General features: G+C 39.6%; 1 protein-coding gene across 1 annotated transcript; it reads right to left on the reverse strand.

Moving 5' to 3' along the window:
• Positions 1-30: 30 nt before the first annotated feature.
• LOC128766042 (sterol 26-hydroxylase, mitochondrial) lies at positions 31-16,600 on the reverse strand. The gene is made up of 9 exons (XM_053877388.1): positions 16,223-16,600; positions 13,368-13,558; positions 12,680-12,879; positions 9,768-9,965; positions 8,060-8,223; positions 7,312-7,478; positions 6,737-6,818; positions 5,024-5,230; positions 31-2,641 (listed from the first exon to the last, which is right to left on the reverse strand). The coding sequence occupies exons 1-9, from the start codon at positions 16,454-16,456 to the stop codon at positions 2,519-2,521; spliced, it is 1,566 nt and encodes a 521-aa protein (XP_053733363.1). The 5' UTR covers positions 16,457-16,600; the 3' UTR covers positions 31-2,518.
• Positions 16,601-17,389: the final 789 nt, after the last annotated feature.

Here is a 17,389-nt window from a genome sequence, read left to right on the forward strand (position 1 = left end):
GTCTCCTTATAAAACAGGACAATGACAAGCTTCGTTTAGCATCCGTCTTTAATAGGGTCTTGAAACAGAAACATCACACTTTTGTGACTTATTGGACATCTGACAACATAGTCTTGGTCTTTAAAGTCTTGGTCTTTAAAGATATGAAAGGACTGTTAATCCAAGATCTTGTAGCTGCCAATGACACCTGGATCCATGGGTCTTCATCGCAGTATGTCGGCAGATGCAAAAGTAAAGCAACTACCCTCAATAAGAGCTCGGAGCTCTGGAAGTTGGTGGCCTTTAAATTAGGACTTTTTCTCACTGCACAATGATCCGTCATGTACTCTATTTATTCAACTCTTCTTTTCATGTCATCCATTTTGAAAATTGATGTCATGTCCATACTTAAACACATAGCTTTGTGGATTGTATACATGTGAGATGCTTGTGAGCTATCGAACTACTCTGTAACCTCGCAGCTCTTTTGGACGTAGGCTGGAGTTCATTCAAGGGTTTTGTGGATTAGATGGGATTAGTTTTGAAACAACCTCTCCACATTGGAAGGAGCCGGTCAAAGTAGTTGGGTTCTTTCGTATAGATGCCAACCGATCACATTCCTTCAGAGATTTTTTTTTTTTCACCAGGGTCCAGGCCACAAAGAAGGTCCCAGACCAGGAAAGCCAGCCTTGGAATGTTGTGGGAACACTCCGATTGGTGGGCCGAAACAGTGACCCACCAAAGTCAATAAACGTTTTATTCAAATCAAATCATGTGTCATTGTTAGATAAACTGAAATGTAAAGTGATTGCAGATAAAAATCACATGACATGAACCCTTATTACTTCCAACTCAAATCAAATAACTACTGCATGTCATAAATAAATAAATATTAATTACAGCAAATTGAAAAAAAAAAAAAAAAAAGCAGAATGGCATTAAGAATGTAAGCAACGGAGAGAGCTGACCTAAACACCTGATCATCCAGTCCTGTCAATTAAAAACGCAGTTTGCATAAATATTTGTCCAATCTACAGTTATAACACAAAGAAAAAGAAAATCATGTACCACTATGTACAGGTGGACCCGCTGCTTATTTTAAAACGAAGCACAAATAAGTAAATGTTTGTTTCTTGTGATAAGAAATATGGATTTACTTGTAAAACAACACGTCTCCTGATCGCTTCAGATATTGACATTTCTTGGAGGAATTATCAGTGATCAGGTTCATGAACATGTAAAATCAACCTGACATGCACACAAGCATGATAAGAACTCAATGGACAACGATAGCTCAGACAACATGACACTTGAATGTAGACAAACTGAGCAAAGCTTTACCTTGGACGACAATTAAACCTTACAACTAACTATGGGTTAAAATGATCATCACTATGTCAGCGATATAATCACTTCGCAGTACTCTCAAGATTTATGATCGGAGCACTTAATCCATGTTAGCGAAATCACAGGAGCAGGAGTCACGGTTGAATGATCGTGAAGGGTAGATGAGGCATCATGACAGAGTTGTATTGGAGGGTTGATGAAACAGTGTCCCAATTTTCAGAAGCCACTGGATGGCGCTCTTGGTTTAGCAATGACGTGAGGTTTCATTGAATTATCTTGTGGCAGCAGACTGCAGATCTTGGGCCTGTCAGGCATATACAATACAGACAGACGCTCACTATTTAGCTCAGTTCAATGAATCCCTGTACGTGTCTGAACTAGAGGAAGAAACACCATCAGACAGGGAGCAGGCAAAGCAAAGTAAAGCATCCAAACAGAAGGAGCAAAAAAGTGTGATAACATCCTTAGATAGCAAATCATTTCCAACTTCACACGAGGAAAACATCTACTCCTGATAAAAGAAAAAAAATGAAATAAAATAACAAACCCTGTTGAACAGACACATTCAGCACACAACAAGGCTGAGTATTAAACAAGACTTCCCACCACCATTTGAAACGTAAATCTACCACATTGTAATATTTCAGAACCCAGACAGAAACTATCCTGTTCCCAAGGTGAACAACATGTGATATAATCCACCCTATTGTCTATCGTAAAGATATAACATGGGATTTTACCTTTGTTGATTAGAATGAAAGTGTAAAATGCTGCTGCCTAAACTAACAAACATATAAAGTATGAAGTTAACCCAATGTAAAGCATCAAAATAAAGCTTTCGATTTCATCTTCTTCAGTGGAAGATCAAGACAAACAATCAAATTGCATGGTAAACACAGAGCACCAGAGGGAAACCTAAAGTACATCCTTGAGGGCAGACAGTGCTGCTCCACCCAGAGAAGGAAACTAAAGGCCAAACCCAGAAGGCATCTGAGTGCAGGCTGAGAATCTAAACGTACATGTTAGGATTCTCACATTGTGGCAAATATACATCTGACATAAATACATGTTATATTACATGCTACACCAAACTAAAACTCGTGCAGTAGAAGGGACTGGTTCTGCAGTGGTTACTGTGATGGCAACGTGGTGTGAATACCAAGACAGCTCCCTCAGAGGCCTCTGGCTGCTCCTACTGGAGACCTCTGCTCAAAACCTTCAAGTTGATTGGTTTAGCAGGGCACAACAGGGTTCTTGTTATGGGCTTGACAGTTGTTCCAGCAGGATCTGGTTTCACCTCAAAGTGTTGAATGAGCTGAGGATAAAAACAGAACAGTGTTTCAGCATAGTTTTTAAGATGAAGCCAGTGTTGTCAAGGGCACTGCTATTCAAGTCAAAATGAGCGTGCATGGCATTATTTGGAGTATCATCGATGATTTAGTGACCTCTGAATAATAGGATACTGTTTCATCAGCCCTGCAAAACTGTCTTGGGATACCTCATCCACCCATCACTACTCTTCTCCAGTGTTTAAAGTCCTTCTAGAAAATCTAATTAAAAAATTAAAGAGTTTTAAAACAGATTATTAGAAAACAATATGATCATCTTTATATAGCTGTACTGCGTTAAGGTTGGCATACAGTTACCATCGTTAGCATCACTTTGTTTCCAATTAGGAAAAATAGGGAATTTCCTGAGAAGTCTTTAACATTCTTAGCATTAGCTAACAACAATGATTCTATCTCCCTTCACATTTTGGGTTGAAACAACAAAGCGAACTTGATGCTCTATGAGCGTCAATAAGGTTTTGACTTCACATTAGCCCTTCTAGCTCTGTGGTCAGACAGTCCTTGGCGAAGCGGGTCCGACGAGGGACACTCCACCATTGTGAAGGTAGGTTGTCAGGTTAGAGTCACGCCGGGTTTAAAAACAACTTGCGCATTTGACTGGTTTCTTCACTCTGGGTGCGTGTGGGAAGAGGGGTACTATGGCAGTGCTGCTGCGAGTGATGCATCAGCATAGATCTATAATGCAGTGTTTTTCAGCCTGTGTACTAATGCTCCCACACACTCAAGTCGGTCAAATGCACTTCCAGTTGTTTTTCACCATAATGCGCCTCTAACTTGACCACACACCTTCACGACAGAATGATGGCTTGTTCTTTGGCGGACAGTCTGCCACAGAGCTAACAGAGCTAACGGCTAATTGACTTCATTGACACTCATAGACTGTCAAAGATTGCGTTGTGGTATAAAATAAATGCTGAACCAAATAAATTTGATACAAAATGTAAGGAGAGTAAGAATCAATGTTGTTATGAAGCAAGCTGAGGCAAAATATGTTAAAGGTTATTCTGGAAATTCACCGAACTAGAACAAAGTCATGCATAAGACATTGTGATGAAACTGAGACACTTATTATACATCATTGTATATTTTGTCATATTGCCCACCCCTTTTTGGAAAAAAATTCTACACAAACACATTTTCTGCAATTTGTTTCCGCGAATGACATGCCAAAATAACCAAGTGTCAGTAGCTACAATTTTCCCCAAATTAAAAGGGATTTTCTACAGGACTTTCGACAAAGCACAGTTGCTCTTTGGCCGAGGTTCCTTTGGTGGTGTGCCTTGAGATTAATTCAATGAACGGAGTGTGCCGCGGCTTGAAAAAGATTGAAAAACACGGCTGGAGTGTATACCACATACGGGCTGCTTTAGATACACTGAATGGATCTAACCATGAAGGTGCTGTCCGAGGTCCTGAATATTTGTGTTGACCTTGGTTGGAAAGTTAATGAGCTTGACTTTGTATAACAAATCCATAGATTCCATCAGATCAGCTTCATTTTGAACCCTTCCAAACATTCCCATGCGGCAAACAATGAAACACAGAAACTTAGATTAAAATAAGCAAAAATTCCAAAACAATCTGTTTTCATTTACACCCCAATTAAAAGCTCAGCTGCTGACAACCACCTGGATCTCTATTAAATCTGCCCTTGAATTGTATACTACTTTCAGAATGTCTGGTTGACATCCCCCAATCTGCCCTCAAAATCAAAAGTGAGTCTTACGTTTCTAGCTCTAACTTCAGTCGTCAAATGTCTGTGAATGATGCGAAACATACAGATAGTGTGGACTTCAAACTAGCACACCTGTTCCTCTAGTCAGTACACCAAAGCAAGTGTGTTATATGAGTAACTAGACATTGTGTCTTGTCTTGAATGTCATGACTAATCCAAACAAAAAATAGTTTTCAAGACAAAATCGTTTTGAAAAACAAACTTGATCCAGTGAGCCTTCACAGTTGGGACACAGAAATGGATGAACATCAATCTTCGACAATTCAGCATATCTTTAGGAAACAACTCATTTGTTAAAAGTGTAGGTCAGGGGACAGGATGGGGAGCTCATTCTTATTTCAGATGCATTGTGTGACTCTCATGGGTCACCTCTCTTTAGCCTTCATTTTCACCAAGGTCCTGCGTCCGTGGCATAGGACTACATGCAATCTCAATCCCAAGCATCTGACAGCAGCAAGAGGCTAAATCTGGACGTTCAACGCCGTCTGTTGCTGACTACAGTGGATTCACGACCAAAGTCCTCCAGATTTTTTTGGTGAACAGTAATTAAATCTTTAAGAGTCAGTCAGCATCTCACAGTGCTCAACAACACTTCTAATGATTACGGTCTTACCCTGGACAGTAACAGATACATCTCCAGCTCGGCCACCCTTCGGCCTAAACAAGCCCTGACCCCAAAGCCGAATGGCACGGAGGCAAACGGGTGCTGCTTGGACTTCTCTTCCATCCCCCGGAGCCAGCGCTGCGGCTGGAAGCGCTGAGGTTCGGGAAAAATGTTCTCGTCGTACGACACAGCGTAGTGGCAGAGGTGGAAGAGTGTCTGAAGGAGGGGGTCACAGTTAGCTGACACATAACATATCACCCACTTTTTGTCACATACCATCTGTTAGTTTGAACATTTTCTTGTTTATTTCTGGTTTTATTATGGTAAGGTTAGCCAGTTGTTGGCACGTCCCTCTCTAATTCCTACAGTCATTGCACCTGGTGTCTTGCTTTGTTTCCCCGTTATCTGCCCCCAGAAAGAAAGTGGGTGGGCCCAATGAAATCAATATGATATCATGCAGTGTGCTTGAGTGAGCTTTACTTTTAAATAGTTTTTAATGAATTGGAAGAGACTGTTGGATCTAATATAATGCTAATTTCATTTATTAAATAATTATAATAACAGTCCCTGTCAAAACAATTATATTGATGATGACAATTACTACTATTATGAAAATCCAAATCATTATATTCATCACATCAACATAGTTTGAACATCAATACAAAAATAAATAAACCAATAGAAAATGATTTGATCTTTCATGGAGTTCACCGTTGTCACACGTGGTGATGCATCTCCAGCAGCAGCTGTCGACTAGATTCCAGATTATTTGGATATTATTAGATACAATTTTCAAGCGCGGAGCAACAGTTTGAAGATTCTTGTTTAAGATGCAAAAAAATATGTTTGACACTGGTATAGCATATTTGAATTCACACTATTTATACATCATCAGTTTAAGTCCCTCAGTTACTAAAACACAGCCAGAGACCAGGTGGAAGCAGATAACTTACTTCTCTGGAGTTCTAAATGTTAATATCGAGAAGAATACACAGGTTTTTTCCTGGTTATAAATGCATTGGTGCATTTGCTTACATTTCAGAAACCTCTCAACAAACATACATACATAAGAGCTGACTCACAAAGATAACAGCACGTACTAAATAGTGCGAGCCATTTCGAAGTTTGTGTGGACGGGTGCTGGCTGAATATTTCATGGCTGGCTTTTTTTGGGAAAGAGGTGAGACTTTAATAATACTGTAGGTCTCATCTATATGAGTTATAAGTAAAATCACAAGATTGTTTAGAAGGCATGATCGATGATGTCCTGAATGTTCGAAATCATGCATGGTAACTTATGATGGGGTTTGTAAAATATTATACATTGTGGATCTAACTTACATAATGTATGATGTTAATAAAAATAAGATACGCAAATATTATGCTATCCCATTCTGGACCTTATGGTACTTATGGTATGTCATACAGAACTTTTAAAGTAAAGTGTAGCTGGTAAAGATAAAATAGTACCTCTAAAATATAAGACACAATGAGAGCAAACACTAAAATATACATATATGTTGACTAAGGATTAAGCACTCAGTCCTTAGTGAAAACTAATTGGAATCCCTGTTACAGTACAAAGGCTGAAAACTGCTGTATATATATAGTATATATACACTTGTTGCAGAGTACAGTTGGCTGTTGCTTGTGATGACCATACTTGAGGTATTCCTGTATTAAATAACATAAGTCAAACGCCATATAAGTATTGGGACTTACATCTTTTGGAAAGAGATGATCCCCCACCACAATTTCATTTTCCACCGTGATCCGGGCGTTGCCAGGAACGACAGGGTAGAGCCTGATGACACACAGAGGCGACTGTAATGGTTAGACATATTGTTCTGCAGCTGGCACATCTCAGGGAGGTCCACCATGGCAGGACAAAGGTCAAGGGTTCTCCAAAACACTGGCCACTAGACTCAGGCAAACCTGTAAGCGTGTGTTGCTCAGACTGTTGACTAGATTAGTTATCTTGATCACTAGGTTGTTACCAAAATAACACACAATTCTACACAAAGGATCATGAATACCAATTATATGGAAATACCTGCTATATAGACCTAGGCACTTCTGTCAGCTTTTATAACTAGATGTTAGTTAGACTTATCAAGTGTGAACATCAATGGCAGTTAAATCTAAAATCTAAAATACTCCTTTACTGCTGAACAAAAACCTTCTTTTATATTTATTAGCATTATGGTAGAGATTGAGTGTTTTGCCTCCATGCTTCCTGGAGCACCTCCCTGTACTGTACATGTGTCTGTTGTGTTATAACACAGCCCACCACTCACCGAAGCGTCTCCCTGATAATGGCTTTCAGGTAAGGCATCTGATTGATGTCATCGGTAGTTGGCACCTTGTTTCCCGGACAAACACTAACTACTTCATGGTACAACTTTTCTTGGATCGCTGGTTGTTGAGCCAGTTCATACAGTGCCCATGAGATAGTGTTGGAAGTCTGTAGACGAGTCAGACATACACAGTTATCTTCTTGTTTACACTGTCAGTTTGCAGTGACTTGTCAACACAGGGGTTTTAAACGGTCACCCAGGCAGATTTAAAAGGCACTCTCAGGTTCATTGGTCTGTTAAGGATATTTATCAATGTAGAAACATCGTTGGCATCGTTTTGCATCACTTCGCAGTCCTGTGTTTGCAAGTACAGTGCATGTAAGGTGCCTATTTGGACAAAAACTCACAGTTTGTTCCAAAATGCATGATGATCATCATAAAACCATGTGCTCAAACATCAGAACAACATATTTGTTTGCAACTGAAACACAGGAGTGTCAGGTAAAATTGACATGAGGAGTGTTTAGTGCTTTAAAATGTTTAGTCAACACCTTCTGAGATGGTGGGCGTAAAATGGTGTATGTCATGCATGCAGGCGTATTAGCCTTTCAAATAAACAAAATGTTTCCCCTCCTGCTGCAGTTCCGCCGCAGGCAAGGCTTCTCCAGATGATCCGACACATTTGAAAAGGAATTTACTTCAAGACCAGAGAAGGACCTCCATTTATTCAGGGTCCAAACACACTCACCGTGTCCACTCCAGCCAGCAAAAGCTCAGTGATGCTCCCCAAAATCTCATTGACTGTCATCTTGTCACTTAGCAGCAGGTGTGTGAGGTAGGCACCCTCTACATTCTGGTCCAGGTCCACCTTCTGTTGGATCTCCTCAATTTTCTTATTCACCAGCTTCTCCCCTGGAAGCACGAAAGAATGAAGCGATAACAAACGCTGAATTACTACTGTTGTACAGCAATTTATCTTTTGACTTTTTAGATCATATCTGATGTTTTGATCCGTGTATAGAAGATTTTTCTTCCACTAGATGGTGAAGACAGGCCATATCCACATTAGACAGAGCATTAGGGAGTGGACTTCAGCCTCTTTGGAGTCAATAAACTTTTGTGAACTTTGAATGAAGCAATAACGTATGAGTTTGGTTCAAAGTGAGCAGGTTGTGATGACACACATGGAAGAGTGGCATGAATAGCCACAGCCTGCCTAAAATTAAATAAATTCATGAATGTATACAAATAAAGAAGACAAAAAATAAAAAAAAAGCAGATTGTGCTCAGCTCTAAAATTAATGATTAATGAAGTAGATAAGTATTGCAACTTACAAAGGAGAAGTGCAATCATTTTTAGGTAATTAATGTCAGGGTTCACCTCTCCAGTAGCAGGCACTGTCACTTAGGCGAGAGAGAGGCCAGCGGAACCTTCTGGTCCAGCAAGGGACACTGGGATGCTTGGTATTCAAAACATTGATCTGAGATGGATTCATTATTCATTCTGAAATTACAGGTAACTTGGTAAAAAAGTAGTGACTGTTATTATCAATTATTTACCAGAAATTGATATTTTCATTAAAACGGTTTACGTTACAGTAGGACACAGAAGAGGATTAGGGCCAGAAGAAAAAAAAGAATAATAATTGGCAGAAGAAATTAAAGTCAGAATTCTGCCAATTCTTTTTTTTTCTTCACTGACCCTGATCCTCTTCCATATTAGGAAGTTTAAATTTAAGTTTTAATTTTAATTATAGTTACATTTTTAAGTTTTTCTGTGGAATGGAACACAAAATTACAGGAAGTGTATTTATAATTATCATTTATCCAACTTGAAATATGCCATAGAGCTCACATATGATGTCTGTGAATTGGGAAGACACGTTCTAATGCGTGCGAGCACTGCTTTTCAGCATCAAAAGTTACTTCAGGTTCTGTGCAGTATGTAGTAGTGAACAACAATCCTTTGCCTTTTAAGACATCTCAACAGACATATGCTAAATAAAATAAGTGACCATCACTGTAGTGGAACAGTACAGAGATGCAACTAACCAGTAGGAAACTATATAGCATAGCATATAGGCTATATAGAAGGCTATATAGAAACAATATTGCATTATTTACAGCCAATAATATGTAACTGCGTTTCTGTTTAGAGTACACGTTTGGGACCACTGCTGTGTAAAATGCAGTCAAGCATAAAGTACTCCATAATGATTAATTACAGGATATTATCTTGATGAGATAATAAACATATGTATTAGAAGTAGTTTATTTATGTAAATATATGTTCCCTAATTCCCTAAACTGGGACCAACTCAATGATGCCACTTAGTTCAGTGAGTAGACAGAAACTGCCACATTTGACAACAAGCCATTCAAGTACATTCCATGCTAGGGAAGGGTTATGACAAGCCGGGACATTTCAACATCCTTAGGAAGTTCATTCCACTCACCCACTTTGAACAGGTGATCCCACGTATCCACAAACTGTTTCCAAGAAGGCAAATATGGCCATGTGCGTTTGGGGAAGAGGATGATGATGGGAGAGAGCCGGAACATCTCACCAACAGAGAAGATGAACTTCTCTGTTTCTTCTGGAATCACGTCGTTCATGCAACCCAACCGTGTCTCAAACAACACCGAACAGATACCTGGCAGAACAGACAGCACACAGATGTTTCTGATTTATCCGACAGTCAAACATAACATCTGTGTTAGTTTCAAATATTTTGCGATATTTTCCACACCACCTAGGAAGATTTGGATTCTGGCATAGTGCTCCTCAACACATTTTTGTTGCATATTAGAAATCAGTCTTCACCATTTGTTTTGTTTTTTACCTATTTTACAATGAAAAACTTTACTACCAAGGTTGATATCTCTCTGTTCATGTTGAGGAGCAGCAGTTATACTCAGCATTAGCTCACCAAGCATCTAACACTAATGGCAAAGGTTGTTTCTGCTGCTTGTATTCTGTCGATCACTATCCATACCTGTGTGACCCCAGATGAGGGCAGGAACTGCTTCATACAGAGCCTTCCTTTCAACTCTTCCATGACTGACACCAAGCTCTCAGGACAAAATTGATGACCTCACCTGACTACACAGGTACCACAAAGGGCATTCACCCCTTAATAGAGAAGCATGCTCTCAGATCACACTCAACTGATTCTCATCCGCAGTCAGAAGCAGCACTTGGACGGACGGATAGTGAGGTCACCAACACCCTCATTGCACGAATTGTGCAAGAAAAACTTTCCATAAAAAGTCAGAAGTTCACAGTAGACATTGTAGACAAAGGGGAAGCCCCGGTGGAGTCCAACTCTCACTCGTCTGACTTAACACATCAGCCAGCAAAGAATTCTTTAGACAAATAAAGCTGATTTTGATTACAAACCTGATCACACCACACTCTTGCTTGTTCATATAGCGACTGAATGACTGACCTTCATTTAAAGAGCCTGAACACCCCCAACAGATGTAACAAAGAACACGGTTGAATGTTCTCCAAGACCAAAAACACATGAATGATTGTGCCAACTCTGGATTTGTTGCTATAGCATATTCATGTATCAAATTAATATTGGAAAATTACTTATGTTGTATTTGACGTTTGTGCTCACACAACTAGTGACAGGCATGGAAATACAAATATATTATTCCTTGATCTTCATTCTATTTTGATCATGCTTGTTCCACTCTGCCTTTCCCCTGAATCAGAGACCCAAAAAACACATCCAAAGACAGTGTTTCATGCATCTGTCAATCACAGCATCACGTCTTGAGACCAAAAATGTCCGTAAGTCCAAATCAACAGGCTCAAAATAACTTCAACTCATTGAAGAGTCTAAAAAGGGAAACATAAGTCTCAACACAAGGTGATGCAATTCTTGTTGGATAATTACAGCAAACCTAACATTCACCACCAACTCAGAACACAAGAGAGCAAACAGTGGTAACCAGTTGAACAGCTGGAAACCGAGACCCGGGTCAACACACACTGAAGGTGCATGCATGCTTTTGGTGCATGCATGTCTGACTAAATCAATAATGCATCAGACTCATCATCAAATTACTTAACAAGCCTTTACTTTAACACGTTTATAGGAGGTAATTCGAGCTGGTTCCTATTACAAGTACTATTTTATGGCAAGCTCTGGCACTAATATCACTTCACGATGCAAACCATAATGTTAAAATACATCCTATCTTTCTACCATGCAAAAAAGGATGCTAATGTCTTATTTGTGTATATTTTATTTGTAAGTGATTTTAAGTTTGTTTAATTCCTGTTGGTTTCTGTTTGTCCACAGGGCCTGGTAACTAGTAGTATTGACACTTCATAAAAATGTAAAAAGCTCAGCAAAGATTATCCCGCCTCCAGTAGAAGGGCAAATGTGTCATGAACAGTGGAACTAGGGTAACATCCATCATGTTCTTCAACATGTAGGGTGATATGCTGCAGGTTGGAAAGCGCAAACTAATTAAAGAATGTTTTTTAGTTAAGAATAGAGGTTTTGAAACTAAAGGGATTATTGCATAAAATGTGTTTTCTTCTCCTCTGGAATTACAGTTTTCACCTTGACGTTATCTGCTGCCTGTATTATTACCTCACACTATCTATTCAACGGTCAAGGTCGAACAAACCAGACAGATCATTGTGCCCCAGTCAATATAGTGTGAATCTCCACTGCACTAGACCTTTCATTATATCCTCTAAGCTTTGGTTAGACATTGTTTCTGGGGAGATTGATCAGAAATATCAGTGTGGCATTTGCTTTCCACACAACAGGTCACATGCTGGAGAAGAATATCTGAACGACAAGCGTGTCTCCAAAAGATTCAAGAAATTTGAATGTGAAGAGGAAGGAGCAAAATTGACGCCTCTGTTTCTCAGGCCTATAACGGTTCACTCAGCAATCGGGGTGTTATTTGTAAGCTTGCGACACATTGAGTCAGCAGTGTTTTCTCAAATTTTATTTTTGTGACTACACCATACCTTAATCAGACAGAGGCTGTGTCATCCACAAGAGACTATTATTTTGGTTTAAGGATCTGTCCTCACTGCATGGTTGTGGTGTTGGCTGTCTGAACCACATTTGATTTAGACCACCTTCACTTGGGGTTTTTGAGATGGGTCACCAAAACTTTTTAAGGAAACTTTTCATCTCTTTTCTGATATCCAAAGTATTTGATCGACCTTGTGTAAATGTGTTTGTTGGTTGTTGAATGAGTGAGTTTGACGTATGCCTTCAGAGGTTCAGGCACTTGTCCTAACCTTTGGCACCCTGATACAATAAGTCGCTGTCCAAATAATAATAATAACAATAATAATGCATGTTATTAACGGCTGTCAAATTCTGACCTTCAAAAGCAAACTTGTAGAGTTCTCCAGTGAGGTCATTGACCATCTCGCCATCCCCTCTGGTTGCTTTCAGCATGTTGACTCTGTCGATGAAATCAGTCACCACACTGTTGATGGTGTCTGTGTAGGAAGAGACGTGTTTGGGCTTCAGCATCCGAGGATTTAGGATGCTGCGGATCCTCTGCCACTTCGCTCCCATTCTGCCCTCACGGAAAAAGAGAGGAAAGTTAGCAATGATGAACAATAATGAAGAAAGACCATCTCTTGCCAAGAAAGGCAAGAGATTAGCATAGAACGCTGACATCTTAATTTGTTTTCACAAACTTTTCACACTCGTTTATGAAGAATAATGCATTCAATAAATATAAGTAATTATACTGTAGGTTATTTGTCTTCTTTTTAATCAAACTAGAAATCACACTTGAGTCAAACAGGTGTGGTGTCCAAAGAGCGCCCCATTAAAACGTCACCACCGGAAAAAGGGTGAGGGTCCGGGGTACCCAGAAGTGGAAGGCAGCAACCAGGTTCACTATTTCCATGTCACCACACCCCTCTGCATATACTGTAGTCTATTTGAATGTTTCCAGTCAAGTCGTTTCAAATTATGAGAGAAGAACGCTAAACCAGAAATGTCCTGATAAGTGGAACAAATGTGAATAAGTTTGAGTTCATAGAGGGTTGTACTCACTCTGTTAGGGGCCCTTGGGCTTGGTTCCGGAGTTCTCGATAGGCCCGCCAGTGTGGCATGTCGGTCCTGACTGGGTGCCTCCCTTCCTGCCTCAGAACCTGCTCAATGAGATCGGCGCTGGCCACGTTCACCACCACCAGAGGGCCATACTTGGACTTCCAGAGGGGGCCATAGAGCTTGCAGTGCTCAATCTTGAAAGAGTAAGAGGACTGTTATAATAGTATATAGTGTATATCTAAACCAGTACGATGTCTGGTATTGTCCCAGGTTACTATGAATATGTTATTTGAAACACACATGAGGAGGTCTACCAAGTAGAAAATGGGAACTGAGAAAATTCATAAAAACTGACCAAAAATCTAAACTATTCATGAGCTGAAATGCAAGAGAATCAAAATTTTAGGATAAAAGAAGAAAAAATGTGTCATTAAAGAAATAAATATTTACGTGAGGAAAAAAACAAAAAACAAAATCACATTTTCATATCAGTAACACAGGTTTGCAAATGGAGAAAAATGAATGACACATTATAAAAATATCTTTTGAAATCATATCAGAGTATCTCACACATGATATGATGGTGCTTCAGAAAAGCTGTATGCATGTATTTAGTTATTTCAAGTTAGCTAATCACACATGTCTTATTAGCTAAAAGGCATGGCACGTGTTTATAAACAAGAAATTATATTCACATTAAACATATTCGATTTGAGGAATAAAATGGAGAGTAAACCTTTTTTTTCACAGCAACTGCTACCACACGTCTGCTATCTTCATTATTTGTGCCACAATAAATCACACTTGAAAAAAGCTCAACTGGAAATTATTAATAGAAAGTGGTCAAATGCTTTGGTTTTACAAAAAAAAATATAATATAAAATGTATTTGATCAGAGAGAAAGTTAAAAAGTGTCAAAGAAAGCGAGGCAGTTATACGAATGATTTCCAATGTTGCTGTGACCTTGCAGGGGCGGAGCCATATGACGATGACTAACTAGGTTAACATAAACTTCATTACTTAATCACAAATATTTAACTTCCACACACAAATGCAGGTTTGAACAAACGCACAAACTGGTTTGAGTTGTGCTGCAGGTTGTTTGAATGGATTCCCTGAATGCAAACACCAAGAGAGAATCAACTTTAGATTGCGAAGAAAAAACAGAATCAGACTGATTTCATTATCTTTACTGTCAGTAAGTGTTGGCCCTACGGATCGGTACTTATCGTGAGAGGCATCTGAACACCATCTGGCTATCATGCACTAGCATGCTCTTCCAGGTTTTAAGAGTTATCAAGTAAGACGAAACATATTCAGAGGCCGGAAAGAACCATGTCCTAAGAAATTGAGTTTTACAGCAAAGCCATATTGCATGTTTTCCTACTGGTTTGGGTTGGTGAATACAACTTAGTGAACGAACTGAAACACCCATGGTCTGGACGAAGGAAGGAAGAGAACATCTCCACACATTAACAGTGACATTGCTCGTCAAATCAACATCTCAGACTTCCTGTGACACATCTGTCAGTTTTAGCTTTCTTTGAGCTGCTCTTAACGCTGAGATGCAGGAGCCATATTTGTAGTCCTCCTTGCTCTTTAATATAAAGTACAGCTTTTTCAAGCGAGGCAGGCACTTTTCTAAATCTTAACTAAACAAAACGTCATACATACAAATATTTCATAAATAACAAGTTGATCCAAAGCTACTACTGTGTCTGTAGAGTGTATTCCAGATCATATTTCTGAATGGAAAAAAACAGCGTAGCACCCCTTCAAGCGATCAAATCAATAATTCTGGTTGGTGAGCTTGTCAGATTGAGTATCTGAAATTGAAAAAAAAAAGACTCCCCACCTCTTGGAACACTACTCGATTTGATACTCTGATGAAGGCAAACAAGTCAGACTTACTACCAAGCCCTCAAACACAGCCTTTATATTAAAAGGAACACCGTTTCCTGGTTAATACCAGGGGTATTAACCAGGAAATGGTGTTCCAGACTACACAGGGATGCTAGGATATTTTACCTTGTAAAAGTAACCTATCAGAGAGAAGTTTATAAAAGTGCAGGTCAAATTTTTTTCTTAATTATAATTATTATTACTAATTGTTTTTAGGTCTGGAAAACAGCACTATGAAAGCCTTCCTTTCCACAGCATCAGGTGACACAGCTACGACCTCTGATTGAAGTGGGAATCCTCATTGTTTGACTACACTGCAGGGATTGCATGTTCGATATGGTGGCAACAACAAAAAAAAAATGACCTGGTTCTTTTTATTGCAGCAGCCATTTCACTACAGACCAGCTGTCCAACAAAAATGTCTTTAATATTTGAGTAATATACCACACTACCAAATTTCAAATGTAGACATATAGTGTAGGTTCCGTTGTTATTATTATTGTTATTGTGCAAGTTTCAATAGAGTAAAATCAGTATATTAAGACACCCCAAACCGGAGTATGGTGAGGTTGTTTTTCCTTGAGTTGAAAAGAAGCTCAGTCCTGCATCTGACAGCTGGATCAACATGTGCCGACCTGCTCGTTACCAAATGCTATTGTGATAATGTGAAACAAGACGTCAAGGTTATGGAGATAATCTGAAGGGATCGTGGAGAGAAATAAAGAAAGAACTTACACTTAGATGCGAGCATTGATTTTTTTTTTTAAACAACAATACACAAAACATAGATCAACTCAACAGTCATTAATACTGGCAAGTCCAATTGGCTCACGACACTGTCATTCGGCACAATAAGTATATTTTAAGAAGAAATTCATGATTCCTCCAAGGCTGGGTCTGAAGACATGAAACAGGTCAGGAATACGGATTGGGTTTGATCGAGGTTGAGCACCTACTTGCATCTGCTGTGTCGTCTGGAAGTAGCCCTTCACAAAGAGCCAGTACAGAGAAGTGAGGAAACTCGGTCCTCCCAGATCTTCCATGGTTCTCTGCTTGTTGTCTCCCATGATGGCGGTGCTGGAGCGGCACACGTCTCCATATGTGACCGGACCGGACACCGCGGTCGTCGGTCCAAGTGGTCGCTGTTGTCGGGACAGTCGCAGTCCGTTCACCAATGTTTTCCGCAACATTGTCACCAATAGAAGGCAGTCACCGACCACAGGAAGAGTCAGTTCTGGCTGTGAACGTGCTGAACTCGCAGGTTTAATAACCAGCACGCGCGCGCGCACACACACACACTTGGACTTCGACTGTCAAGTGTTTCAACGCGACGAGAAGAGGGATTAACCGCGAACAGGAGCTCATTTTATCGAGAAGATCTTTATTCCGCGGTCACCAAACACTCATTTACTATGTTGATTTTCGAATAAACATGTCTGTTTACATGAAATAGCAATCCACAAATAGTCATACAACTACCAGAAGAACCAGAAGAGGACGACAAATCCAACCGGGAAAAAAAACAACTTCAGGAAATACTTGTGCAGGAAGATTTCTGGCGAGGTAAAGAAAAAAATGCTGTTTTTTTAATAATTACCCATTCCGAAAATTGCAGAAGGGGTTCAGCTCACGCTGCCTCTTTTAAGAATTGTATTCTCTCTGTGTTTGTAAAGGAGCTAACGCAGCAAGGAGGAAAAGAGGAAAAAAGACGACGACAGAAACTGGCATCATCTATGTTACTATCTATGATGTAGTATCCAAAATACATCGTGTCATTTCATCATATTTTAACTGGATGAAATTACAGTAATCAGTGGACTATATTTTCCTAAAAATAAACCAAGAATTTTCATATCAAACGAGGTGAAGAGAGTGCAGGCAGGTGGAGACAACTGTCAGCAGTTGGTGGAAGAGTAGAAGCTCGAGTGAAAGAGAACCGGCAGACCTACTGTCGTACATACAGTACAACAGTAGGTCTGCCATGATGCCATGACAGAGGTCAAGGAGGTGAAAGCTGATGGAAAGAAAGTGGGTAGAGGAATAAAGACTGTTAAAATTAGTATGGCCAAAAGAGTGATGAGAAGAAAGATGATAGGTGCAATATTGAATCTAGACAAATTAAT

Source organism: Synchiropus splendidus, chromosome 10 (assembly GCF_027744825.2).
Source record: "Synchiropus splendidus isolate RoL2022-P1 chromosome 10, RoL_Sspl_1.0, whole genome shotgun sequence".
NCBI classification, from domain to species: Eukaryota; Metazoa; Chordata; class Actinopteri; order Syngnathiformes; family Callionymidae; genus Synchiropus; species Synchiropus splendidus.